General features: G+C 44.3%; 1 protein-coding gene across 9 annotated transcripts in view; it reads right to left on the minus strand.

The window, feature by feature from the left end:
* The window catches only part of STXBP5L (syntaxin binding protein 5 like), a 779311-nt gene that overhangs the window by 699127 nt on the left and 52231 nt on the right, over positions 1–27953 (minus strand). For all 9 annotated transcript variants that reach the window (XM_029578338.1, XM_029578339.1, XM_029578335.1 and 6 more), the window contains exon 2: positions 3673–3770. In XM_029578338.1, coding sequence (XP_029434198.1) covers positions 3673–3770 — 98 coding nt within the window. The remainder of the gene's footprint in view (positions 1–3672; positions 3771–27953) is intronic.

Consider the following 27953-nt stretch of genomic DNA (forward strand, 5'->3'; position numbering starts at 1 on the left):
GTGGAGTGAAAAATATGGTAGTTCTTGTTATTGAGCAACCTGAAGCAGCCAGTTTCCCACTACTAGTACACTTCCCCCTAACACTGTAGCTTTATGAAGACAGGGCTAATAAAACAAAACAAAACACCTTTTGTTATTGGCCCACCAGGGCTGTAAAGGTGTGTCCAAAAGAAGGCCTCTATTTTACGCAATATTCATGATCCGCAATAATGACCCATTGTCGCACGATAAAAACTTCCCCACCCCTTCCACCACAAATCAAAAACATGGGCCAGAATGCTCCACCGGCATGGCTCTGGAATTTGTTGCCAGAGGATGTGGTTAGTGCAGTTAGTGTAGCTGGGTTCAAAAACCAATCAAAAAGTGAATTCATTCTAATCTCTCCAGATAATTGCAAAATCACTACAAACCCGCCAGCCAACTTGCAAACCTCAAAAGTAAGAGATTTAGGAGTCTCCATAGACAACAGGCTAAATTTGAAATCGTTTATCAACCAAACAACCAAAGACTGCTTCCACAAACTGCACGTATTAAAAAGAATAAAACCCCTATTTCACTTCCATGATTATAGAACAGTGCTCCAAGCAATAATATTTGCGAAAATTGATTACTGCAACTCGATCCTACTAGGCATCCCATCATCACATACTAAACCGCTCCAAATGATACAGAACACCGCAGCAAGAATTCTAACAAACAAAAGAAGAAGAGATCACATTACACCAGTCCTTAAAGACCTACACTGGTTACCAATCCACTACAGAATAATTCATAAATCCCTCACCACAATCTACAAGAATATCCATGGACTGGCTCCACTCCATCTACAAATAGCTCTTAAAAAACACTCCTCCAACAGACCCATCAGAGAAGCATATAGAGAATATCTACAGGTACCACACAACAATACCACCCAACATATAAAATTGAGAGATCGGGCCTTCTCCACAGCAGGTCCCCCACTGTGGAACTCAATCCCCCTAGAACTAAGACAGGAACCATGTCTTCCAACCTTCAGGAAAAGACTGAAAACATGGCTGTTCATGAAAGCATTTCCGGACCCTTAAAGATTCACTACCATCAAATGCAGCATTACTGAACATTTCCTATTAAACTGAAACAGTCTCTATCTACCAATCATTACAATGTTTTACTTCTCGTTAAACTTTTTATCTTTCCTCTAACTCTAATCCCAGTTAGAATGACCCCCGTTTTATTGTAACTTTTTTCTTCCATGCACTTGTTTTACTTTTTAATGTATACTCTTATGTTATTAGTTATTTACGTTATAATGTATTTCTCACCCCTTGTTTTATGTAAACCGACATGATACGAACTCCGTGAATGCCGGTATAGAAAAATACAAATAAATAAATAAATAAATAAAAAAGGTTTGGATAAGTTCTTGGAGGAGAAGTCCATTAATGGCTATTAATCAATTATACTTAGGGGTAGATTTTCAAACAAGGCGCGTTGGCGTACTTTTGTTGGTGCTCCAGGCGCAAACAAAAGTACGCGGGATTTTAGTAGATACGCGCGGAGCCGCGCGTATCCACTAAAATCCTGGATCGGCGCGCGCAAGGCTATGAATTCTGTATAGCCGGCGCGCACCGAGCCGCGCTGCCTACCCCCGTTCCCTCCAAGGCCGCTCCGAAATCGGAGCGGCCTTGGAGGGAATCCACTAACGCCCTCCCCTCATCTTCCCCTCCCTTCCTCTATTTAACCCACCCACCCGGCCCTGTCTACACCCCCCCCTTACCTTTCTCCGGGGATTTACGCCTCCCGGAGGGAGAAGTAAATCCCCGCGTGCCAGCAGGCCTCCTGCGCGCCGGGCCGCAACCTGGGGGCGGGTACGGAGGGCGCGGCCACGCCCCCGGACCGCCCCGGGCCGTAGCCACGCCCCGTACCCGCCCCCAAAACACTGCCGACACGCCCCCAAAATGCCGCGACAACCGGGCCCGCCCCCGACACGCCCCCCTCGGAGAACCCCAGGACTTACGTGAGTCCCAGGGCTCTGCGCGCGCTGGTAGGCTTATGTAAAATAGGCTCACCGGCGCGCAGGGCCCTGCTCGCCTAAATCCACCCGGTTTTGGGCGGATTTAGGCGAGCAGGGCTCTGAAAATCCGCCCCTTAGGGAATAGCCACTGCTATTAATTGCATCAGTAGCATGGGTTCTTCTTAGTGTTTGGGTAATTGCCAGGTTCTTGTGGCCTGGTTTTGGCATCTGTTGGAAACAGGATGCTGGGCTTGATGGACCCTTGGTCTGACCCAGCATGGCAGTTTCTTATGTTCTTATATCCCACGTTAAATCCAGGATTATTATGCAATATTTTTCCACAAAATGTGGAAAACATCTCTTTTGCATAATTTTCCTGGTTTTGCGTATTTATCTTATTTAAATACTAACACACAACACGATAAATATCACACTTCTATCACGTTAGACCCGTTTATCGCGCAATGAGACCCTAACGCGGATTGATGAAGAACCCTATTAGTTTACTATGTCCATGCATGACTTAAGAGTATTTTCAAATGTGCACATCTTGTTCCTAGTACTCACTCATTAATGGATTTGCATTAAGATCAGTGTCATTACTCAAAACTAGACTGCTGCATTCTAAAGAAGCTGCAGCTGAACATATAGCTGTGGTCTTGCTGCCTATATAAGACAAGAGCATATGATAGGCCTGAAATCCCTCCCTATCATAGTCACATCCACAATGAAACGTACCAATTTATTCTTTGTGGTTCCAAGGTAACTCTGCAAGCAAACTGAGCATGTTTTATTCAGTCACATAGAGCCCTATCCTTAAGAAGCTTTGAATGGTCACAAATTCAAAATGCCGGAAGCAGATCTGGGCAAAAATTGTTTGGTTTTACTGATTTATTTGTTGATATTATTGTAAAAGTATTTAATGTGGTGTTATGTTTTGTACATCAATTCGGGCAATTTTTAATCAGAGAAGTGATCAAAAAATATGAAATAAAATAAATTAAGCATTTCACTGGTATATGTTGGGTGTTTATCCAATTGTTTGGCTGTAAGACTTCCAGAATTTTCTTTTTTTTTTTTTTTTTTTTTTTTTTTTTTTAATTAAAAACAAACCAGCATACACTTTTTTTTTTTAATCCGAGTCAGTCTGTTAATCTATTTCAAACCTACTAATGCACCTTAGAGAAATCCTTCATTGGTTACGAGCACTGCAACCTGAATTAAAGCAACACACAACTCAAAATATCCCTATCTCCCCATTACCTTGTAAAAAGGGCATTCATTCCCCACCACTTGAGAGAAACAGCCCCACTGAATAGCTGTAACCCCCTGCCTACCATTTGTAACCTTATCATAAAGATATTCAAAAGCTGTTGTATACATGTTTTCAGTCAGCTAGCACCAAATGTATTAAGCAATTTCCCATAGACACAAAATAGTAAAAACTCTTTAGTCCATCAACCCCATAGGGTAAAACAATGCAAGAACAGCAACTTAAAAGGTCTACATTGATAACATTAGTTTTTCTTCAAATGATGTATTAAAAAAGCTTTTCTGTACAAAAAAATATTGATAAGCTGTAAATTATTCCTTACCTGAAGTAGGTTGCTCAAAAATATAGGACTTCATGACTTTTTTTTTTTTTTTTTAATTTAAAAGAAAATTAAAAAGGATACATTCGAATTGCTCCTGTCCGTGTCCCAATGGCTAGGATTTTCTGAACTGGGTCAAAAGCTAAGGCAGTTGGCTGATAAGGGAAACCATGCCGAACAGTCTGAAACAAAATAAAAAAAACAGAAAGAAAAACAACCCTGTAGTTTAAACTGATTAAAAAACTAAAATGATTCACTTTTAGTATTAGTAAGTTTTGCACAAGTAATTTTAAAATAATTTCAAAATGGTGCAATTCCTAATGTTTAGGGTTTGATTTGCCCAAATTCTGAACTTAGAAATATTTCTGACAGAAAGATTTTGGTCAAGTTTAGCAAAAAAAGTATCATTTATTACATACTTCTCCAACTAAACAGCTCAAAGCTTGTTTCAAGCTATAATCTATGTGAAGATACATATTAGATCCTAATGTATTGCATACTATGTTAGAAAAAAAAACAGCTCAGTATGGAAAGTGAGATCTGACTTATGGCAGACTAAAGGGATACACTGTATAATATACTTATATAATGCAGACAAGTTTGTATTGCTGACATTCCAACAATTGAAAGATAAGTTTTCTCTTCCAAATACTAATTTCTTTGTACATCTACAAAAGGCAATATGTATTTTCTTTAAAATGATCTCCAACTATACTCCTGGGAGAGAAAAATTGGTTTGAGGAGCTACAATTAGAAATAGGAAATACAATTCTTTGTATTTCACATTGGCATAAGTTATGCAAACAAAAGACTTATGAATATGTTTTGGTGAGTTTAAATAAGTATTGGAGCAGGGAGCTATATAGCGATATCACGACTGAGGATATTCACACTTTGCATAAGGCAAATATAGATGTTACAATGAAAGAAATGAAGCTTAAATTGTTACATCATGCTTATATTGACAATGTTAGACCATATCATCCCTGAATTGCAAAAAATGTCAGAATGAGCATGGTACCTTAATTCATAAACTTTTATTATGTCTTGTTATTCCTTTTTGGGACCAAAACTTTCAATAATACAAAATTGTACTGGGAGATTGGTACCTCAAAGACGAAATTGTACTTTCTGGGGATTTGTCAGATATGCATGACATGGGTACAGGAAAGAAAAAAAAAGTTTACTTTAACATTACAAAATTGTGTGCAGATGTATATTGGCCAAATGGCTAGATGATATACTACCCTCTCTGACTGTTTGGCAATCTCAGATGTTGGAATTTATGCAAAGATATATGAAGAATATGTGGATGTGTGAAGTCCTCCTTTGACTCCTTGCATTCAAATGCACAGCAATCATTGTCCGCTTTCATTTATTCTTCACAATGGTGTTCCTGATCAGTAATTTAAACAATCATACATGCCTATGACGTGTTGTATAGAGAAGGTTATGAATGTGAAAGTGGTGCGTGAATGTTGTATGGATGGATTCTAGGTAGGTTGGAGGGGAAGGTAGTTTTCACAGTAAAAGAGGGTTCATGCTAAGGAATCAGTTTTCAGATGATAAAATATGGGAAACATGATACTAGTCTGTGGTTTGTTTTTATTAAGAATTGGGATGATGCTTTGGTTTCTTTTAGACAATTGTACTGTTTGTAACAGATGTCTTGCTAATTATGCTAAGCCCTATTGCCTGTTCAGATGTGTTTCCATTAATAAAAATTAATTTTAAAAAACAGCTCAAATGCCCTGCATCTGCAAAGGAAAGAAAAAAGTTCTCATTTACATAGACTTTAGATCAGCCCTGCTCAAAATCATGTTAAATATCAACTTCATTTCATTATATATGACCCTCAATATCTCTTCCACAATATACACAGTTGCTCTTCTCACATTAACATCTTGAATTAGGAGTAGAAAGTATGCAAGCAAGAAGTCATATATATTTAATCACACTTCAAATCAAGCTACCATAGTTGAATATACTCATACTCCACAGGACTCAATGTTCATCTATCTGGGCCACTACTGAGGCATAGGTTAATATTAGTCAATCCATATCCACACATATTGGGAACAACTTTCTTTCTATCATGTACAATAGATAGATATAAAACATAATAGTAATAACTTACAGATTGTTGAGCTGCCTTATCTTTGAAAGAGAACAATGAATATTTAGATAATGGGCTGTTCATAGCTTATTAAGTGGTCAAATGCTAAACATTTCCCTTCCTTTGTGGATTTTTCTGAGAAGTAAAAGTGAAGCCAACTTCCTAAGCTTGTGTGCTACATTGGTACAGGTCTGCCGCCACCAGGAGTGCAAACCTTGCAATTGCAGAGTGTGGCACACCTAAGGAGGAGGTGGTGCAGGAGCAGGGAGAGGTCTGTGTAGCCACTGGTGGCACCAATCCCTATTTTTTAATCCTTTTTAGTTTTATTTTTTGGGTGTTATTTGATGTCTCTGCTCTTTTGAAATATTTTATTAGTGTTGGGACATTAAAAAAAATTTGCATATTTTAGTTATGTGATTTGTCAACTATTTTTGAAATATTAGTATGTTTTTACTATTATAATTATGCATTTATTATATTTCTTGATTTTGTTTGAGGAATGGTGATGGTTCAGTTTTTTCATTGTTGCACTGCAGAGAGTCTGGCTTCTTGAGGTTTCAGTTTTTGTCTGCTAGTTTGTATTTCTTAATGGTTTCTCTATTCTGTATTTGCTGAGGATTTGTTTATGTTCTGCATATGTGACTGAGTTGAGGTATTCCCCTAATAGGAAGTATATTAGTGTTTTAGGGCTTTCAGAGTGTTAAGCCCACCCCACCACACATTAGAATAGGCCTAATACCATCTGGGTTCCAAGAGTCTTTTTTGCAGAGATTTGTGGTTGGCATCACAGCAGTGCATGTAAATATAATATAAGTGTTATTTTTACTTCAGAATACTGTACTTTGATATTTTCATGTAAAATATTATTATAAATGTATAACTCTTAACTGTGTGAGTGGAGAGGGCTGAAGGGGAGGCGCGATGTGTTGTGCAAAGCTATAACGTCCGCCTAGTCACCTAATATCCTTGCACTAATCATGGATTCTGAGGTGAGGTGAAGACCCAGGGGATAAAGGTGGTGTCAGTTTTTAAAGTTTGTATCACTGGAGGAAGCTGGGCTTTATTTTTGGTTAGCCTGGGACAGAGAGGCAGGAGTCAGCATGGTAATTGTTAGCACAGGGCAGCAAAAATGCTTGCACTGACCATGCATTAGTAGTAGATTCCTTCCGCTCCATTCTCTCCCTCTTACTTTAGGTGCAGAAGGCATAGCCATCAACAAAAGTAAGTTAACAGCATTTCATCTCTTGAGGCATGTGCTTACTGTTTGGAAGGAAGTACAAATACAAAGAGGTTTCAGCAGCCTTACCATTTTAAAAATGTTCCAGGCAATTAGATTAATATTAGATTAAATTTAAAATTGCCCTTAACATCACACAAGTTAAGACATTTAAACATCGAAACTTGACATTACCCTTTGTTCTACAGGGTTTATGACTAGTGAATCTGATTATTAGTTATGTGGTTATATGCCCATGCAGATTATTATACATTGCGAAACTAAGTTGTGCTTGTGGATACTCATGGTAGAACACTTTAGCTGTATTAATTCAAAGCATTTGGAGACATCAGTAGTTTGCCACTGTATAGAAAAGGAAATTACTTGCAAGCAGTTATGCTGCTTTGCCATTGATCAAACTGCTGACTTTTTATCATGGATGAAAATTTATAAAAACTTCTAACACAAAAATGCTTGACATCAAATACAATAGTAAAAAAAAAAACCAAAACACATCACGTAAGATACCTGGCTGCATGAAATTATCACTCCTCCAAAGCCATTTCACCAGATGGCAGATCAATATGAACACTGTCCAAGCAACAAAAGCAAGTTTGCTTACCGTAAACTGTGTTTCCGTAGATAGCAGGATGAATTAGCCATGCTGTCATGGGAACTGCCAATCAGGGCCCGGGAGGCGGAGCTTAAGAAGCAGAGTGTAACTTTTTCAGACTCTGCGGCTGTGCATGTGTTCCCGCGCAGGAAAGTAACAGATTCTCCTCAGTCTGTATCTAAGCTTGAGCGTAGTGGTTGGAAATGCGACTACCAGGGAGGTGGGTGGGTCAGCATGGCTAATTCATCCTGCTATCTACGGAAACACCGTTTACGGTAAGCAAACTTGCTTTTTCCTGTTGATAGCAGGGCTGAATTAGCCATGCTGTCATGGGAGTCCCAAGCTCCCTGTCACACTTAATCAATTGTCCAGTGCGTGATGGATAAATGTGGTAGTCGCTTGTGTCAAGTAGGCAATGTGTGTAGAATCGTCTGTCCCAGCTTCGCATCTGCTGCTGTCTGCTTGTCTATGCAGTAATGAGAAGTAAATGTATGAAGGGAGTACCATGTGGCCACCTTGCAGATGTCCACTGGTTGCACATTTCTCAGATGTGCCATGGATGTAGCCATGGCTCGAACTTGATGAGCTCTTGGAAGCAAGGGAAGTGGTAAATTCTTCTTGTTGTAACAAAACTGGATACATTGTACAATCCAGCTTGAGATTGTTTAGCCACCGGCAATCCTGGGGCATTCGGGTTGAAGGAAACAAATAATTGAGATACCCGGTTCATAGAGTGAGTTCTGCTTTTGTAATAAGCCAGTGCTCGTTTACAGTCCAAGGTGTGCAACAACCATTCTCTATTGTTTGAATGAGGTCTTGGGAAAAAAATGGGTAGCTCTATGGATTGATTGAGGTGGAAAGCCAAAATCACCTTTGGAAGGAAGGCTGGATGAGGACATAGGATGACCTTATTGTGATGGAATTGTAGGTACAGTTCGTAATGGACTAGTGCCTGTAATTCACTCCCCTACGTGCAGATATTACTGCTACTAAAACTACTACTTTCCAGGTGAGATATTTGAGATGTGCTGACTCCATGGGTTCAAAGGGTGGTAGCATTAGTTGTTCCAGAAGTACATTGAGGTTCCAAGGAACCGGTGGCTTAGTTACTGGTGGGTGAAGATGCAGTAAGCCCTTGATAAACCTGGATAATAATGGGTGCTCAGCAATAGAGTGATTATCAATCAGTCAGTGAAATGCTGCAATTGCGCTGAGATGAACCCTTATAGATGATGTTGCTAACCCATCCTGATACAGGGAATGGAGATAATCTAATAAAAGGGTTGGTGAACAGTCGATGGGTGGGACACCTTTCTCTGTACACCAGTTTGAATAGCATTTCCATTTGAAGGTATAACTGCATCTAGTAGAATGTTTCCTTGATTCTAGAAGTATCGCTTGTGCTACAGCAGAAACTCCCTGTGCCGCTAGTAGTGCCCGCTCAATCTCCATGCAGTCAGATAGAGGGAAGAATGGAGTGGATGGATGAGCACTCAGTCTCCTTGAAGTAGAAGATCTGGCCTGTCTGGTAACCGAACCGTGCTGTCTATCAACAGGCGTAAGAGATAACTGTACCATTGGGCCAGGCTGGAGCAATTAGTATCATTTGGCTGTTGTCCAATATGCATTTTTGGAATGTCTTGGTGATTAGTGGAATCTGTGGAAAGGCATATAGGAGATTTGTCGTCCATGGAATTAGGAATGCGTCCTGAGCGATTCGTAATGTGCTTGGTCAAATCGAGCAAAATTGTGGAAGTTGTGTGTTCGCTTCCGTGGCAAAGATCTATTGTTAAGGGTTCCCCAACGAGCGAAGATCTTCTGAGTCACCTCTGGGATGAGTAACCATTTGTGCGGGTGAAAAAAGCGACTTAATCTGTCCGCTCTGGTGTTTGCTGGTCCCGGCAGGTAGGTCGCTTGGAGATGAATGGAATGCCGGTGTGCATGATGAAAGATCTGAAGGGCTTCTCTGCAGAGAGGCCATGAACCGGACCCACCTTGCTTGTTTATATAAAACATTGCCACCTGATTTTGTAAATTTGTTAATTTTTTATTCTCAGTTTTTTTTAACACAGTTCCTATCAATTTCTCTCTCCCCTAGCACTTCACTACCTTTCTCCTTCCCGCAACTTCTGCGCTTACTGTCACCTGACCCCCTTCCTCTCCTTTTTCCTTCACTGCTCCACCTCCCCCCTCCCTGTTATTTGTAATTTCCTCTTCCTCCTTTACAATGTTGATTGTGAACCGGCATGATATGTCCTATGAATGTTGGTATATTTTAAAAGCATTTAAATAAATAAATAAATAAATAAATAAATAAATGTATATCTTGACTCGTCGACCTTGCAGGTATTTCTGAAAGGTTTTTAGGGCATTGCATATCGCTCTTAGCTACAGAAGATTGATCTGTAGATTCTGTTCGTTGGGTGACCATAGACCCTGTGTCTCCCAGAGATCTAGGTGTGCTCTCCAACCTCTTCGGGATGCATCTGTCGTGAGGACTGCATTGCGTGGCGGAGGACTGAATAATGCTCCTTTGTCTAACGTGGGTTGTAGGAGCCACCACTCGATGTCCTTCCTCATCTGAAATGTCAACATTACACGTGTTTGTAATTGTTGTGAGTGCTGTTTCCACTGTCGTTTGAGACCCCACTGCAAGAGTCTCATGTGAAGTTTCGTGTTCGGCACCGTGAAATTTGCTGCCGCCATGTGACCCAACGCTGTCAGAATGTTTTGAGCCGTTGGGCGCTGCATGTCTTTCAGTGATCAAAGGAGAGAATGGATTGTCAGCTTCCTGTCCTCCAGAAGGAATGCTCTGGTGCAAATGGTGTCCAGTCGAGCTCCTATGAAGTGCAGTAGCTGTGTATGTTGTAAGGTGGATTTTGGGTAGTTGATGATCAACCCCAATTCCTGGAGGCAACTGATTGCTATGGTGAGATGATCCTTTAGTGGAGTTGGGTCCGACGCTACTATTAGCCAATCGTCCAGATATGGAAAAACTGTCAGACCTAGTTGTCGAAGGTGGGCCACCACTACTACCATACATTTGGTGAATACCCTGGGTGCTGCTGAGAGACCAAAGGGAAGGACTTTGTACTGGTAATGTTGATTGTGGTATTGAAAACAGAGGTATTGCCAGGAGGATCGGTGGATTGGAATGTGTGTGTAAGCATCCTTCAGAACTATTGAACACATCCAGTCCTTGGGTTGTAATAAGGGAAGAATGGACTTCAGAGAAACCGTCTTGAATTTTTCCCGCACTATCCATTTGTTCAAGTCCCTTAGGTCCAGGATAGGTCAGTTTCCCCCCGATTTCTTTGGAATTAGGAAATATGGGGAATAAAACCCCCTGCCTCGGTCTGCTCGAGATACATACCGGATAGCCCCCTGTTGGTGCAGAAGGGTTCTCTTGGGTGAGCTGGGGATGTAGAGTTTTCGACCCCCGAAGTGTTAGATGTAGAATTTGGGACTTGGTGATAAACTGCAGTTGATAACCATTCCTCACTATTTCTAGCACCCACTGATCCGATGTTATGGACTCCCAAGCTGTGAATCGTTCTGTAATCCTTCCAGGAGGTGCTTCTGTTGGGGGCGGTGGTGGCCTGATCCTTAAAAAGACTGTGAGGATTTTACTGGGGCCGCTGTTTATTGTGGTTGTTGTTGTCTTTGCGACCGTGGCTTTCCCCTCCTCTGCTGGTGTTGTTGAGGGGTTTGGGTCTGCTGTCTTTGAAATGTATTATAAGACTGTGGTCTAAAGGGCTGATAATTTCTATACGGTCTCCTAGAAAAGGTTTGTCTACAAGCCGTCTGATAATATCTTTTGGAAGATGTTGTTGTTAAGGATTGTACTGTGAGCGCTTGATCCTTCAACTTGCTAACTGTATCATAGAATTTCTCCTCTAACAAGTTCTCCCCCAAACAAGGCAGATTAGCTAACTTATCTCTTATAGCACTGGCTTTTAACCAAGCCAATCTGCGTGCTGCTATTGCTGTGGCTGATGCTCGAGAGGAGTTCTCAAATCCTTCATAGACTGCCCGAAGCAGATGACATGAACATTCTTCCATGTCTAAAATAGGAGAAGGGATGTTATCCCCCGTCGAGGTAAACATGCCTTTGGTTGCTTGTATGCATTCATACATGTACTGTACCATGTGTTTTTGACTTTCTGGACCTCTGTAACGCTGATTCCACGACGATGGAATCATGCGGTAATTGTGGAGTGGAATATGTAGAAGGTTTTTGTAACTTAAAATTCAAGTCCGTTTTCCTAGACACCGCTGACAATGTGAACGGTGTCTCCCATGATTTTTGAAGAACACTATGTAACACATTGTGTGGTGGAAGCGATGTAGGCTCCCCTGGTGTATCGAAGATCTTTAAGAGGCCCAACGTTTCCGCCCTAGGCTCTGGCAATTTTTGCACTTCCAACTTTAAAATCGCTCCCATCTTGTCTACAAACTTTGGGTACAAAAAATCCTCCAGGGGAGAATACGGTTCAGGTGGTTGCTCTGGCGGATCTGAAGGGTAGCCTGTGGATGAGGAAGGTAAAGATTGTGACGATACTGACTCTCTCTGTGAGGAGTGAGAGCGAGCTGGAGATGAGGGCTGTGGATGTATTGGAGCAGGTGTTGGTTCTACCGGGAATAACTGTGGCTGTTCAGTCAGTTCCCATGGATTAGATATGTCTTCCGGTGGCAAAATAAATGAAGACTGTAGCGTTTCCCCTGCAAGGGATTGCGAGAGCCCCCAGAACGCCTTTTTTTTTGTTTGTTTGTGGTGACATCGAAGGGCGTTTATGAAACGTGCCCCATGGTGGTGGGTCATCCAGTGAAACTACTGGCTGGGCAGGCTGCGGGGTAGGAGGTCTCGAACTAGTATCCCCTATTAACTTTATCGCCTGATTCCCCGATTGGTGTCCGGCTGATTCCCTGTCAGTAGACTTGGAGATGGAACGAGATGAGGTAGAAGATGAAATTGGTATTATTCACCTCTGTGAATGTCCTGACCTTCCTGAATGATGGAGGATGATGAAGCTGATGATTTGCCCTCTGGGTAGTAAGAGGGGCGGTGACGTTTATGCCCGTGACCCCGTGTATGGGAGGGAGGAGAACCTTTACTGTGGTGTTTCCTTTTACGTCTATATGAATGCTCACTATCCATTGGATAATCTCTCCCGGATACTGATTGTTTTGATGATGTATGGCTTCTGACTATCGAGGACTGTCTTTCGTACCTCGATTGGGGTTCTTCTGGAGGCGGTCTCCGCTCGTGATGTGCTCGGTGCCGGCTCCGGAGCCCGTGTTACCGGCGTTCACTGCTTCGACGTCGGTCTGGTCGGCGCCGGCTCCGGCCCCGACAGCGCCGGCTCCGGTGGCGCCGACTTTGCTGGCTCCGTGATCTTCTGTGCCGGCTCAGGCTCCAGTGGTCTCGGCGCTCTCTTCGATGCATGCAGCTGCGGCTCTGGTCTCTTTGGACCCGTTGAGCAATGCTGCTTCATCGATGCCGCGTGCGTTGGATGGGCCTTTGGTTCCATAGAATCTGCCCTCTGCGTCAATGGATCGCGGTGTGACCGTACGTGATTGGATGGCCGCCTGCGCTCTCTTTTCTGTGTTGGAGGTGACTGGTCCCTCGAATCCCTCTGTTTTGACCCGGGCTTATGTTTATGACGAGACCCAGATCCCTGGGTTCTCTCCTGGTCCATAGGCCGCTGGACCTTACCTCCGGTCCCGGAGGCATGCGGGTCCCATGACAAGGCTCTTTTGGTGTGTGATACCACTAGCGACGCCAGTCCTGGCGAAGAGTGAGTCATCGATCTACCCGACTGAAGTTCCATCATCCTGTAGGCCCTATGACGCCGGGCTCGCGGGGACATTCATCCGCAAAAATCACAATCGGATTGATTGCGATCGGGTCCCAGGCAGCGGTAACAGCGATCATGTCCATCTGTGACAGACATGATCTTACCGCAGGGACACTGTTTGAAGCTCGAAAGCTTTTTCGACATTTGTCTCAAAAAATAAATGAAGTATGATGAGAAGATAGCGCTGCGTGCGCTCCCGCGCATGGAAAGAACAAACTGAGGAGAACCTGTTACTTTCCTGCGTGGGAAAACACGCGCACAGAGTCTGAAAAAGTTACACTCTGCTTCTTAAGCTCCGCCTCCTGGGCCCTGATTGGCAGTTCCCATGACAGCATGGCTAATTCAGCCCTGCTATCAACGGGAAAAATTACTAACCACTCCAGTCATTACACAATCAGACATACCGAGGGTCTCTGGTGCCTAAGGGCCAATACATTTGTGCTGCATCCCTCATTGCCTCCCCAAGAAGTGGGACATTTTCCCTTACTATTCACCATACAAAAATATTCTGTTGTCATCTCAGTAACTGCAACACAAACCCCTTCTGCTAACATTGTTGAGCAATACAAAACCTTGCAAAGAACACACACTGAACCTATAGAGCAAACTTGCCATACCATAGCACACCAACTGCCAGACTTAAATAGAAAATCTTACCCATGAAAAAGTAGCACAGTACAGTAAATATTGCATCAGGCCCTTGAATAGCAACACGCCTCATATTAGAACACCACAACAGCTGGACTGTTATACATTCCTACATGGAAATTATACACTAAACAATTATTAGCCAGGTAAACATGGGAAAGCCAGCATTTATCCCTGCAGTAAAATATGAAAAATAGATCAACTATTGGGGATCTGATGGGTACTTGTGGCCCAAACTGGTCATGGTCAGACAGAATTCTGGACTCCGTGGACCTTGGTCTGACCCAGCATGGCACTTATGATCTCTTACTTTATTTATTTTTAACATTTTGCAGGTAACTATCGCTACCAAAACACTGAACTTTTAGCCAGTCCTAATCAGTTGATGAAGTTATCCTATTCCAGTTTCTTAAAATTAAATTATTCTCCTGCCTACTAACAGTTGGGGCTGATGCAATACAGTGCTCTCAGCCGAGCGCACTATTTAACATACCCGTCAAAACTAATAGTGCCGCATCTCAAAGATATAATTGCGATGGAGAAGGTACAGAGAAGGGCTACCAAAATGATAAGGGGAATGGAACAACTCCCCTATGAGGAAAGACTAAAGAGGTTAGGACTTTTCAGCTTGGAGAAGAGACGACTGAGGGGGGATATGATAGAGGTGTTTAAAATCATGAGAGGTCTAGAACGGGTAGATGTGAATCGGTTATTTACTCTTTCGGATAGTAGAAAGACTAGGGGGCACTCCATGAAGTTAGCATGGGGCACATTTAAAACTAATCGGAGAAAGTTCTTTTTTACTCAACGCATAATTAAACTCTGGAATTTGTTGCCAGAGAATGTGGTTAGTGCAGTTAGTATAGCTGTGTTTAAAAAAGGATTGGATAAGTTCTTGGAGGAGAAGTCCATTACCTGCTATTAAGTTCACTTAGAGAATAGCCACTGCCATTAGCAATGGTTACATGGAATAGACTTAGTTTTTTGGGTACTTGCCAGGTTCTTATGGCCTGGATTGGCCACTGTTGGAAACAGGATGCTGGGCTTGATGGACCCTTGGTCTGACCCAGTACGGCATGTTCTTATGTTCATCACATGCAAATGCATGTTCATGAGGCTATTAATCATCCGAAATGCAAAAAAAAAGAGTGTGCGTCTAAAACACACAGTTTTACACTCAGAAAGAGCAAGTTTGCTTACCGTAAACGGTGTTTTCCGTGGATAGCAGGTTGAACTATTCTTGCTTTCTGGGTGTGCCCCCTGGCGGCCCAGTGTGGAACTCCTCTTAGAATGTTGAAAAAAAAAAAACAACCTGTCTCGCTCCTGTGTGGCAAGTTCCCACGCAATTGACTCCTTTCTCTCAGTTTGTAATATAGCAAAGGCGTATAGAGAAGAGAAAATTTAAAATAGGGTTAAAAAGGACAAATTGTCCAGGGAGGTGGGAGGGTAAATATAGCTAATTCATCCTACTATCCACGGAAGACACCGTTTACAGTATGCCAACTTGCTCTTTTCTGCAGATAAGCAGGATGAATTAGCCATGCTCTCTGGGAGTCCTTAGCCGGAATTTGAAGCATAGGATACTCCTTAAGGAAGAAATATATATTTGTTACCTTTATTTCTTCCCTTAATTCTGTTTGGGGTTTTTTTGTATCCTTGCGAAGGATGGACAGTTTATGAATTTGTTGCATGGTGCAATATCTGTTTTCCCATGAGTGCCTCAGATTTTGCCTGATCCTGAGACAATAGTAAGACTCAAGATGGGGGCACTCTCCTCCACCTCTTCAGTCAGCACGTTTGGATCTTGACAGAGATCCCAAGGCTCTTTTTCAGAATACTGTACTAGATAAGCCAATTGGGTGCTATGACTTTCATTCGAGATATCGGTCTTGAATCAATTTCTGTACCATCCTTGATATGAGAAGAATTGGAGGAAATGCATAAAGGAGTCAGAGACCATGAAATCAAGAAAGCATCCTGCTGGAATCTGATGGGGCTGGGTTGTACTGAACAAATGGAGAGATTACTTACCTGATAATCTCGTTTTCCTTAGTGCAGGCAGATGGACTCATTACAAATGGGTATAGTGTGCTCGTGCCAGCAGTTGGAGACGGATCTGACGTCAGCACGTGGTACATATACCCCTGCAGGAAGTGCAGCAACTCAGTAATCTTCCTTGCAAAAGCTTCATGGATATATGTGTGACTGACCAATTGATTAACCAAACATGATTAACCTGACCGATTGATAGTAGCTGGAGACCGCCAGTGTTCTCAACCGGAAGGCGTCGACACCCGGTAGGGTGGATGCCCTATGTAAGAAAAACATGGTTTACCTCGAATTGGTGAAACCCCATGTCTATCGGCAGCCGAGCGGGATGCTGAGTCCATCTGCCTACACTAAGGAAAACGAGATTATCAGGGAAGTAATCTCTCCATTTCCTAGTGTGTAGCAGATGGACTCATTACAAATGGGATGTACAATAGCTACTCCCGGACTGGGTGGGAAGCTGCCCGAGGTCCGTTTAGGATTGCCCTTGCAAATGCTGTATCCTCCCTGGCCTGGACGTCCAGACGGTAGAATCTGGAGAAGGTATGGAGGGAGGACCACGTTGCCGCTTTACATATCTCTGCAGGTGACAGCATCCTAGTTTCTGCCCAGGAGGCCGCTTGGGCTCTGGTAGAGTGAGCCTTGACCCATAGAGGTGGTGGTTTTCCCACTTCTACATAGGCCGCCTTGATAACTTCCTTGATCCAGTGAGCAATAGTCGCCCGTGAGGCCGCTTCTCCTTGCTTCTTCCCACTGTGAAGGACGAACAGGTGGTCCGTCTTTCGTACTGTTTCTGACATTTCCAGGTATCTGGACAGAAGCCTGCCGATGTTGAGATGGCGCAGTCTTCGACCTTCTTCTGACTTCTTCAAACCTTCCGTGGTTGGCAAGGATATGGTTTGGTTGAGGTGGAAGTGTGAGACTACTTTGGGTAAGAAGGAAGGAACTGTGCGAAGATGGATAGCTCCTGGAGTGATTCTGAGAAACGGATCGCGGCAGGACAGCGCTTGTAGCTTGGAGATGCGGCGTGCTGAGCACACAGCCAGCAAGAACACCATCTTCAAGGTTAACAAACGGAGGGACAGGCCTCGGAGGGGTCTGAAGGCGGGTCCCGCTAGGAATTCCAAGACTAGGTTGAGGTTCCACAGGGGCACTTGGCCACTTCAGTGGCGGGCAAATGTGTTTGACTCCTTTCAGGAAACGTGAAACATCTGGGTGCGTGGCAATGCTGTTGCCGGCACTCCTGGGGCCATAGCAGGATAGCGCTGCCACCTGAACCTTGAGTGAACTGAGGGACAGACCCTTCTGAAGTCCATCTTGCAGGAAATCCAGAATGATGGGGATTTTAGCAGCATGCGGATTGGTGCTGCGAGTTTCGCACCAGGCTTCAAATACTCTCCAGATCCTTATATAAGTTAGTGATGTGGAGAACTTGCGTGCTCGGAGTGTGTCTATTACCGGCCCCGAGTATCCCCTTTTCTTCAGTCTAGCCCTCTCAATGGCCAGACCGTAAGAGAGAATTGAGCTGGATTCTTGTGGAGGATGGGACCCTGTCGCAGCAGGTCCCTGTGAGGGGGCAGGGGTAGAGGATCCCCTGCCAGTAGTCTTCTCATGTCTGCGTACCAGGATCTTCTTGGCCAGTCCGGGGCCACCAGAAGAACTAGGCCTCTGTGCCGCTGAATCTTGTGTATAATGGCACCCAGCAGGGGCCATGGGGGAAAGGCATATAGCAGGATCCCCGGAGGCCATGGCTGCACCAGGGCATCGATCCCGTGGGATAGAGGATCTCGCCTGCGACTGAAGTATCTGGGTACTTGAGCGTTGGACCTGTCCATGCCTGGGGTCCCCCACTGATCCACAATCATCTGGAAGGCCTTGGGTGACAGCTGCCATTCCCCCGGGTTTAGGCTTTCTCTGCTGAGGAAGTCTGCCGTGGCGTTGTCCTTCCCAGCAATGTGGACGGCGGAGATGTCCTAGAGATTTGCTTCCGCCCAAGCCATCAGGGGGGCTATTTCTAAGGATACCTGTCGGCTTCTGGTTCCGCCCTGTCGGTTGATGTATGCCACCATGGTGGCATTGTCCGACATCACTCTGACTGCTCTGTTTCGAAGTCTGTGGGCAAATCGCAGGCAGGCTAACCTGACTGCCCGTGCCTCTGGTCGGTTGATGTTCCACCCCGACTCTTCTCTGTTCCACCGCCCCTGGGCGGTTAGCTCTTCGCAGTGTGCTCCCCAGCCGCTCAGACTGGCATCTGTAGTGAGCAGGGTCCAGGTTGGGGAGGACATCCTTGACCCCCGGCTCATGTGGCCGGGCTGCAGCCACCACCGTAACTGATTCCGTACTCTGGCCGGTAGAGGTAGATGCAAGGTGTAGTTCTGTAATCGTGGGCGCCACCGAGATAGGAGGGCGCACTGTAACGGTCTCATATGAGCCCGGGCCCATGGTATCACTTCCAGAGTGGAGGCCATTAGGCCGAGGACCTGTAGGTAATCCCAAGCTGTGGGCCGAGTGGAGCTCAGCAGATTCTGCAAGCGATCCCGGAGTTTTGATTTCCTCTTGGAGGTCAGGCTGATCTTGTCTTCCTGGGTGTCGAATCGGACTCCTAGGTATTCCAGCGACTGCGAGGGCTGTAAGGAACTCTTGTTTATGTTGACTACCCATCCTAGGCTTTCCAGAAGAAATATAACTCTGTTGGTTGCCCGGTGGCTCTCCTCCGGTGACTTTGCCCTGACCAGCCAATCGTCTAGGTAGGGATGGACGAGAATGCCTTCCTTCCTGAAGGACGCCGCCTCCACTACTATTACCTTGGTAAAGGTCCGTGGTGCGGTGGCTAACCTGAAGGGTAGAGCCTGGAACTGAAAGTGCTGATCCAGGACTTTGAAGCGTAAGTAACGCTGGTGATCCCGATGAATTGGGATATGCAAATAGGCCTCTGAGAGATCCAGGGGATGTGAGATACTCCCCTGGCTGTATTGCACTCCCCTGGCTGTATTGCACTACGGACTGACCGCAGGGTTTCCATGCGAAATCCTGGGACCCGTAAGTGCCGGTTGACTGACTTGAGGTCCAGGACGGGTCTGAAGGTGCCCCCCTTCTTGGGGACAATGAAATAAATGGAGTAATGCCCAGAATTTATGTCCTATGCAGGCACTGGGATTATGGCTTTTAGGGACAGGAGTCTCTCCAAGGTAGCTGCCAGCGCCACCCCCTTGCGGGGCGGACAAGGCGATTCCACAAACTTGTCCGGAGGGAGATGAAGGAAGTCCAGGTAATACCCTTCCCGGACAATGGCGAGGACCCACTGGTCCAAAGTAATCTTGACCCACCTGCGGTAAAATAGGGTTAGCCTGCCCCCTATGGCTTCTTCCCCCAGATGGGCCGGCTGATTCTCATTGTGGGGTGCGGCCGGGGCCCGACCCCAAGCCAGTTCCCCTCTTGTTGTGCCTGGTCCGAAAGGACTGGTTCCTGGTCTGAGAACGAGGTGCTTGGTAGCGAGCCCTTTAAGGAGTGAAGCGTTGAGAGCTTCTACTTCTGGATGGTCTAGGAAAAGGGCGCTGGTTCCTCCTTGACCTGTCTTCCGGTAGACGGGGAAATGGAGATGTGCCCCATTTATTAGCCAGTTTCTCGAGGTCGCTGCCAAACAGGAGGGATCCCTTAAAGGGCATTCTTGTAAGGCGAGTCTTGGAGGAGGAGTCGGCCGACCAATTTCGGAGCCAGAGGTGTCTTCTGGCTGCCACTGAGGATGACACTCCCTTGGCTGCTGTACGGACTAGGTTGGAGGCAGCATCAGTGAGGAACGAGAGGGCTGATTCCATATCTTCTCCCGGGGTGTTGTTCCTGAGTTGAGATAAACAGGAACGCGTCACCACGGTGCAGCAGGTCGCAATTCGTAGGGACATGGCTGCCACCTCAAAGGCTTGTTTCAGAATGGCGTCCATGCGCCGGTCATGTGCATCCTTGAGGGCTGCCCCTCCCTCCACCGGAATGGTGGTGCGCTTCACAATTGTGCTAACTATGGTGTCTACCATCGGGCACGACAGCAGCTCCTTGGTTGCCAGGTCTAGGGGGTACATGCTAGACAAAGCCAGACCCCCTTTGAATGAAGCCTCCGGTGCATTCCACTCCAGATCGATTAACTGTTGTGCTGCTTGTAGAAGGGGAAAATGGTGAGCTGTTTGACGCAGGCCCTCTAGCAGGGGGTTCATCCTAGGTGCCCCTGGGGTGCCCTGGCCCGGGATAGCCAGCTCAGACAGGCATTGAGAGACCAGGTCTGGAAGATCCTCCTTAGGAAAGAAGCGTCTCATGGTTCGATATGGTTCTATCCCCGAGGGGAGTTCTCCCTCATCGGGGGGCTCGCCATCTTCCTCAGAGTAATCAGAGTCCCCATAAGTGGGGCTTCCGGGTGGCGGGTGGCCATGCATAGGTCTTGAGGGTCCCAGGGCAGGGTCATCCGGTACGTATGGGTCCGGTCGGGGATCAGACTGCATCTTGACGAAGGCATGAATCCCCTTGAATAATTCCACCCAGGAGAGGGAAGCAGGTTCTAGCCATAGGGGCACCAGGTCTGTGAGATTCCCTGGCTGTTCACCGCGGCCTGCTAGGTTCAGGGTGTTCCCTGAGGAACTGGCAGTCAAACTGGGCTGAGACCGGTCCTGGCCAGGAACTCCCATGGCCTCCTCACATTGGGCACATAGGGAGTCTGCTTCCTCGCTCTGTGTGGCTCTGAGGTGGCATGCTGAGCAGAGGCCTAGAGCTCTTATGCCTGATTCTGGAGGTGCCGGCTCTGCGGCCACATGGGCTCTCATACGCTCCATCGCGTCTGATCTCCTATCAATGTGCGCCTATCAACGTGCGCCTAGGAACGTGCACGTAGCGCGTAGGAACGTGCGCGTAGGAACGTGTGCTTAACAATGCGCTTAGCAATGTGCGCCTATCAAGCAATGGGCGCCCAAATGTTTTCGGGTGCCTAACATACGCGCCCGTCGCCCCGCTTAGATCGAGGCAGCGAACCAGGGCAGATGGCGAGCAGGCAGGCAAAATGGCGACCTCCTTGGCGGGCTGCCACGTAGGCAGACCCTGCTAATCCTCGCTCTTCGGAGACCAGTAAGTAAAGATGTATGCCTTATCTGATCTTCGGCGCTTCCCGGCTGCGACCCGGGCGGTCTCAGACTGCGGGGGGAGAGGGTAAGTACTGTCACCGCCGCGCTCAAGGAAGTGCACCCGCTGCCTCTAAGCTGTGCCCGAACCCGTCTCGCTCGGGGGCTAAGTCCTCACCGGGACCGAGGCTGCCTCTATGCCGCACCCGAGCCCTTCTCACTCAGGGGCTAGGTCCCTGCCGCGATCCTAGGCGCTTACCTCCGAGGGACCACGGAAATCACCTCGGGAAACTCAACTGGGGGAGGGACCCGAGGGTATCACCGCAGGAGTGCGGGGCTAGTCTTCAGGTAGGATTTCTTCTAAGAATTTAGTCGTTAGAATTTGGAAAAACGCTCAGCGAGCGCAAGGTAGCTCCAAACTGCTTTGGAGACGGAAATTACTGAGTTGCTGCATTTCCTGCAGGGGTATATGTACCACGTGCTGACGTCAGATCCGTCTCCAACTGCTGGCACGAGCACACTATACCCATTTGTAATGAGTCCATCTGCTACACGCTAGGAAATAGTCAGATTTTCCGATTCTGTTCCATTGCGAAAAGGTCTATCCAAGGGTAGCCTCACTGTAGGAAAATCTTGTTTGCTACTGATTGGTTGAGTGACCATTCATGGGGATGAAATATTCTGCTCAGTCGATCTGCTAGTGTATTCGCCACACCTGGTAGGTAAGTTACTTTTAATATTACTGAGTTTGAGAGCCCATTCCCAGATCCAAATTGCTTCCCTGCAAAGAGTCCAAGAACCTGACTCTCCTTGCTTGTTTATACAGAACATCACAACTTGATTGTCTGTGCATATCATTAAGATCTGACCTTGTAAAAGATGCATGAAAGTTTTTAGAGAATACTTCATTGCCCTGAGTTCCAAGAGATTTATTGGAAACATCCTTTTGAGTTTTGTCCATAGACCTTGTGTCTTATAATTTAGTAGATGTGCTCCCCAAACCTGCATAGAGGCATCTGTTGTAAGGATTAAATTGTGGGCGCGCTTCTTGAAGTGAAGATCCCACTGTCAGACCCACTGGATTTAACCACCAGTGAATGTCTTTTACCATGGAATTCGTAATTGTCACCACTGTACACACTGACATCAGGAATTGAATCCACTATGCTTTTAAGTCCCACTGAAGACTATGCATATGAAGGCGAGTGTAGGGAACTACATGAATTCCAGCCACCAAGTGACCTAGAAGAGTCAGAATATGGTGGGCAGTTATTTTTGTCTTTAAGAGTAAGTCTGTACCTAGTTGATGAATTTGATTGATCCTCACCTGGGGGAGGAATGCACAAGCTTCAATCGTGTTTATCTTCGCCCCTATGAATTGAATAATCTGAGTCGGTTTGAGTACAGATTTCTCATAATTGATAAGGAAACCTAGAGATTCTAGAAAGGAAATTGTCCTCTCCAAATGTTGAGATGAGTTCGGGTTGGGAGAGACTATTAGCCAGTCATCTAGGTAAGGGAATAGATGAATTCCTTGACGTCTTAAATGGGCTACTGCCACAGCCAGACATTTGGTGAAGACTCTGGGAGAGGAGAAAAGACCAAAGGGCAGAACTTTGTACTGGTAGTGTATGGAGTTCACTTGTAAGCACAGGAACTGTTAAATAGGAGGGATGTATCGGGATGGGAGTGTATGCATCCTTGAGGTCTAGAGAATACATCCAATTGCTCTCTTGTATGAAAGAAAAAACTAATTTGAGGGATGTCATCTCGAATTTCTTTTTCTGAAGGAATTTGTTCAGGAAGCGAAGATCTAGAATAGGACGGAGACTCCCGGAGAGTTTCAGGATGAGGAAGTATTGGGAGTAAAACCCCAAATTGATTTTGCTCCTTGGAATTATTTGGATTGCTTGTTGGTGGAGCAGAATCTGTACCTCTTATTCTAGAAGATGAATATTGGAGATATCCCTTATCCTGGTAGTGAGATGAGGGAGATGAGGTTTGGACAGGAAATTGAGATGAAATCCCTCCTTCACAATTTTGAGAATCCATTGGTCCATGGTGATTTGTCATTCTGTGTAATAATTTTGGATTCTTCCTCTAATCGGAGATTCCAGCTGTGACTGAGATATCTTCAAAAAGGCTGTGGATGTTTTTGGAGAGGGGCCTGGGCTGGTTTTTGTTGTTTCCTCTCCCTCGGGCAAGGTCTGGCTTGAGCTGATTGGAACTGTGAGTGAGATAATTGATAAGATTGGAATTGCTGAGCTCTATATGGTATATAAGTTTTGTACAGCTTTCTTTTATTGTAGGTAGGTTTTCATTGGTAATAGCACCTGATTAAGGACTGAAGGTCTAAATATCCTGAGAGAGACTGGACTGCTACATTCTGCTCTTTTAATTGAGCTACTGTATCCTTAAGTTTCTCTCCGAATAAATTGTCCCCCAAACAAGGAAGATTTGCTAGTTTGTCATGAACATCTTCTCTAATGGAATTTGAACGGAGCCATGTCACGCGACGGGCCACAATGGCTGTGGCTGAAGTTCTGGAGAATATTTCAAAAGATTCATATACTGTGCATAGAAGATGTCCGAGACCTTCTTCAATATCGTAAAATGGTTGAGGTGAAATTGGCTTTCCTATCTCCGTACGGAGAAACGGCTTTAGTAGTTGAAGGGATTCACAAAGGTATTGGACAATGTAAAACTGATGCTGTTGTATGCGAAAAGTTAGCATCACACTTTGAAAAGATTTTTTAGCATACTCATCAAGAATTCTATGATCCTTTATGGGAGAAGTTGAAGAATGTAGCTTGGTCTTTGCTCGCTTCATCACTGATTCCATGACTACTGACCCGAGGGATTAGACTTTTGCAGTCTGAATTTGAGATCCAGTTTCCTAGAAACAGGAGGAATTGTTTGGGGTGATTCCCAAGTTTTTGAGAGAACGGAGTCTAATAGTTTGTTTGATGGTAGAGCTGGTTCAGTAGGAACATCTAAAATTTTGAGAATTCCAAAACCTTATTCCTTAGGGTGGGGTACTTTTATCTCCACTCCCAGGAGGTCTCCCCTTTTTCGATAAATTGAGAATAGGTGAGGTCTTCAGGAAGTTTTTCCGGCGGATCAGAGGGTATGCCTGTAAAACGTTTTGGGGAACAGTCACCTGAGGAATTTAAAGGTATCGAATGAGGCGAATGAAGTTTGTCCCCAGGCCTCTGGGTTGGGAGAGGGCGGTGAGTTAGGGAAGGTGTGTGGAGAAGCATCCCCTGCTGGAGTTGAAGAATGAGGCATGATAACTGAGGATGCAAGGATAAGAATAGATTTGCAATGATTGCAGAGATGTGGTTTATGGCTTCTTGAGAATGAGATGTATTTGTATCTTCATGAGGTTTTTGTGGCTGAGGTTTTGACTGTAAAGAATGGGAGGACATCTTTTGGCGGTGCATGCCCGCAGCTAGAATTTCCAAAGAAGGTTAACGTGTCCAAGATCCCTGTTCTTACTGAGGAGGCAATCTTCTCGGGGAAAGTTCCTCTTAAAATGAGATGTTTTATGTTGAGAACAAAAAAAGTCCCGAGCACTCTGATCAACCACTTAGTGAGGAAGCTGAGCTAATGGAAAGTGGTTTTGGAGGGGAAACCCAGGGAAGATGTGTTAAAATATCCAACATGGGATCCCTTGCGTGTTGAGTTTTAGGTGGAGAACTTTTTGTTCCTCTGTTTGGATAATGCATGTGTTCCTTATGCATCAAAGAGACTGAGTGATTTATTTTATTTTTATTATTTAAGAGTTTTTTTATACCGAGGTATAGCTAGCAGCCTTCACTCTGGTTTACAATTACAACCTATTACATTTAACAGTAAACTGAAAACAGAAAACTAACTTATTACAAGCAACTTCAACATTTATAACAGGGTATATCTGTGATCAAACCATGTATGTTCTAGCTTAAAACGTTCTGTGTCATAGTCTTAGTAGTGCCATTGCATATCCGAAAAAAGGTTATGCATGAGATATGTTATGTGATATTAACCAATACCATATTTGAATGTTTGACTGAATATCCATGTTTTGAGCCCTTTTTTAAATGATTTATTGTTGCTTTGTGAGCTCAAGTGTTCTGGTAGTGAGTTCCATAATTTCGGACCAGCGATGGATATGGCTCTGTTCCTTGTGGTGGATAGCTTGGCTAATGGGAGTGATTGTATTTCTAGCTGTAATTTACTTGTTGTTCTAGTCATACGTTGCGATCTGTGTATATGTATGACATTGTCAAGGGCCGTGTTATCTGCTTTGTATATTGCGTTGTGTAGGATTGTTAGTATTTTGAACTCAATTCTTTTTTCTACTGGTAGCCAGTGTAGATTGTTGAGCACAGGTGTAATGTGGTCTGATTTCTTTTTCCCAGCTAGGACTCTCGCTACTGCATTCTGTAGTAATTGAAGTGGTTTTAAGTTCACTTTAGGTAGGCCTATCAAGAGAGAATTGCAGTAGTCAAGGCTGGTGAAGAGGAGAGATTGTAAGACTGTTCTGAAATCTTGGTGGTGAAGCATCGGTTTTAGATGTTTAAGTATGGTGCGAATGCATCGATGTGTCCTGAGTCGTGTGGCGAGAACGTGTTGATGCATTGTGTTTGGTGGGACGTGACACAATGTGCATCAAGGAAGAATGCTTAGACTTGTGAGCACTTGATGGTTTCAATGTATCATGTGTCATTTTTGGCGCAGCATCTGGCATCAATGGTTCTTTCGGCTCCTACGACATGTGCTATTTTGCGGTGCAGACAGCACATTTGAGTTGGATCCATGCATGGCTCACCCAGACTTTACCTTTATTGAATCAGAGTCAGAGCGGTGTTTCTTGGGCCTTGATTCTGCAGAAGAGGACCATTTAGTCATGTTTTAAGACTTGATCCTCCGCTCCAGAGACAACTGGATGGAACATCCCGGAGTGAGAGCATAAGAACCAGATGGGTGACAGACTCTCGAAGGCTGGCAATCTTTGTGGCCCTTTGTCTTTGGGCTCTGGAGTCCTTGCGTCCGCAGACCTGATATGACATTTGGTCATGGTCCGGGCCCAAACATATATAACAATAATTGTGATTATCGGTGACGGACATTATGGGTCCACACTGACAATATTTAAAGCCTATTTTTGAGAGGCCATTTTAGCACTGAAAAGTGCTGTTTTTAAAGTCGCTAATGCGATGTAAGAAAAACACTGAAGAGAGTGAAAATAATGACCATGCCCAACGTGGAAAAATGTAATTGAAGAGTGACTGTGAGCAGGAAGTGCTGCGCATGTGCAACACAAAAAAGACTTTGAATCTTGAATAAAGTATCTGATAGAGTGCACAGTCAGTGATGTCACCCAAATAAGCAGGCTGAATTAGCCCTGCTATCGACAGAAAATGTTTTTGCTTTTAACTATGTATGCAATGTTGTAAACCACTATGAACATTTATGGAAAAGCAGTATATAAAACTTTTTAAATAAAAGTAAATACATAAGTGACATCAAGAAGCAAGAAAATATTTTTAGGAATAAATCACAGGAAATAAATATACATTAGTTATATCAAATTAACAGAAAAAAATAGAAAAAAATGACAGGGATACAAAAACCCCTAATCAAAAATTTCTAAGCAAGAGAGAAAGTAACTCATCTAGATTTTGTCCTGCCCTTTCACACTTATAAGATTAAAAAATACCTAGTAGCTTTAAGCATCAACTGGAATTTGCTTGACCTCTTCGAGAACTGTTCCTTCACTCACTTATGTAAATAAACAATCACCAAATCAAGCTTACTAGCTATTAAGAGGTCGGCTTCTTGCCTCCCTCCCTTGTATATAGTACTTATCTTCGTTCACCCTCTCTATTTCCTACTCCCAGTTAAGGCTTCCTTGTTATAATGTAACTTTAATGCTCCTTAAATTGTCTCTTGTTGATTGGTTATTTATAGTTACTGCTTAGTTCTATGTAAACAGAGTTGATTTGATTTGTATCAAGAAAGTCGGTATATAAAAAAGCCTTCAATAAATAAAACTGTTCAGACTCAAAAAACACTAACTTTACCACTATATATCATCTTGCATTTAGCTGGAAGGCGACAAGCTTTTCAACAATCTTCACTAAAAGGGGATGTTGGAAATGGATCCGACTTTGCCTTTTTAACACTGGAGTGATAACTCGATTCCTTGAGCTGATACAGCAGATATCCCTGTCTTAAAGATGCATTCACAATCTTGCATATCGATTCCATAACAAAATCAAACTATTCAAGAAACACCCTGGAGGGCCCAGGGTCAATATCACAATAACTTTCCCTAACCCTGTAATTTATGCAATAATGGTTTGTACACCAGCTTTGTCTCCCTGAAGCAGATCATATCAAATCATGCACAATACTGGAGACTGGCAAATTTGTTTAGTGTAAATCAGTATTAGTGTTAGCCCTGTTAATTGTTCCTTCCTTATCGATGTAATTTCCAACTTTGTTTTATGTAAACCGACGTGATATGTACCAGTACATGAACATCGGTATATAAAAGCCTTTAAATAAATAAATAAATAAATAAATAAATAAATAAATCAGTCTGGCTTTTGATGAGTTGCATCATGACCCTGTATGTATGGGGCCCAGGCATACAGGGTCATATGTGTGAAACAATGAAAAGGATAAGTTCATATTGTATTTGTAGCAGGCTGCATTTATTTATTTATTTATTTTTAACTGCATACAAAATTTAGGATTTTTTTTTATTGCACATGGGCTA

This window comes from Rhinatrema bivittatum, chromosome 15 (assembly GCF_901001135.1).
Source record: "Rhinatrema bivittatum chromosome 15, aRhiBiv1.1, whole genome shotgun sequence".
NCBI lineage: Eukaryota > Metazoa > Chordata > Amphibia > Gymnophiona > Rhinatrematidae > Rhinatrema > Rhinatrema bivittatum.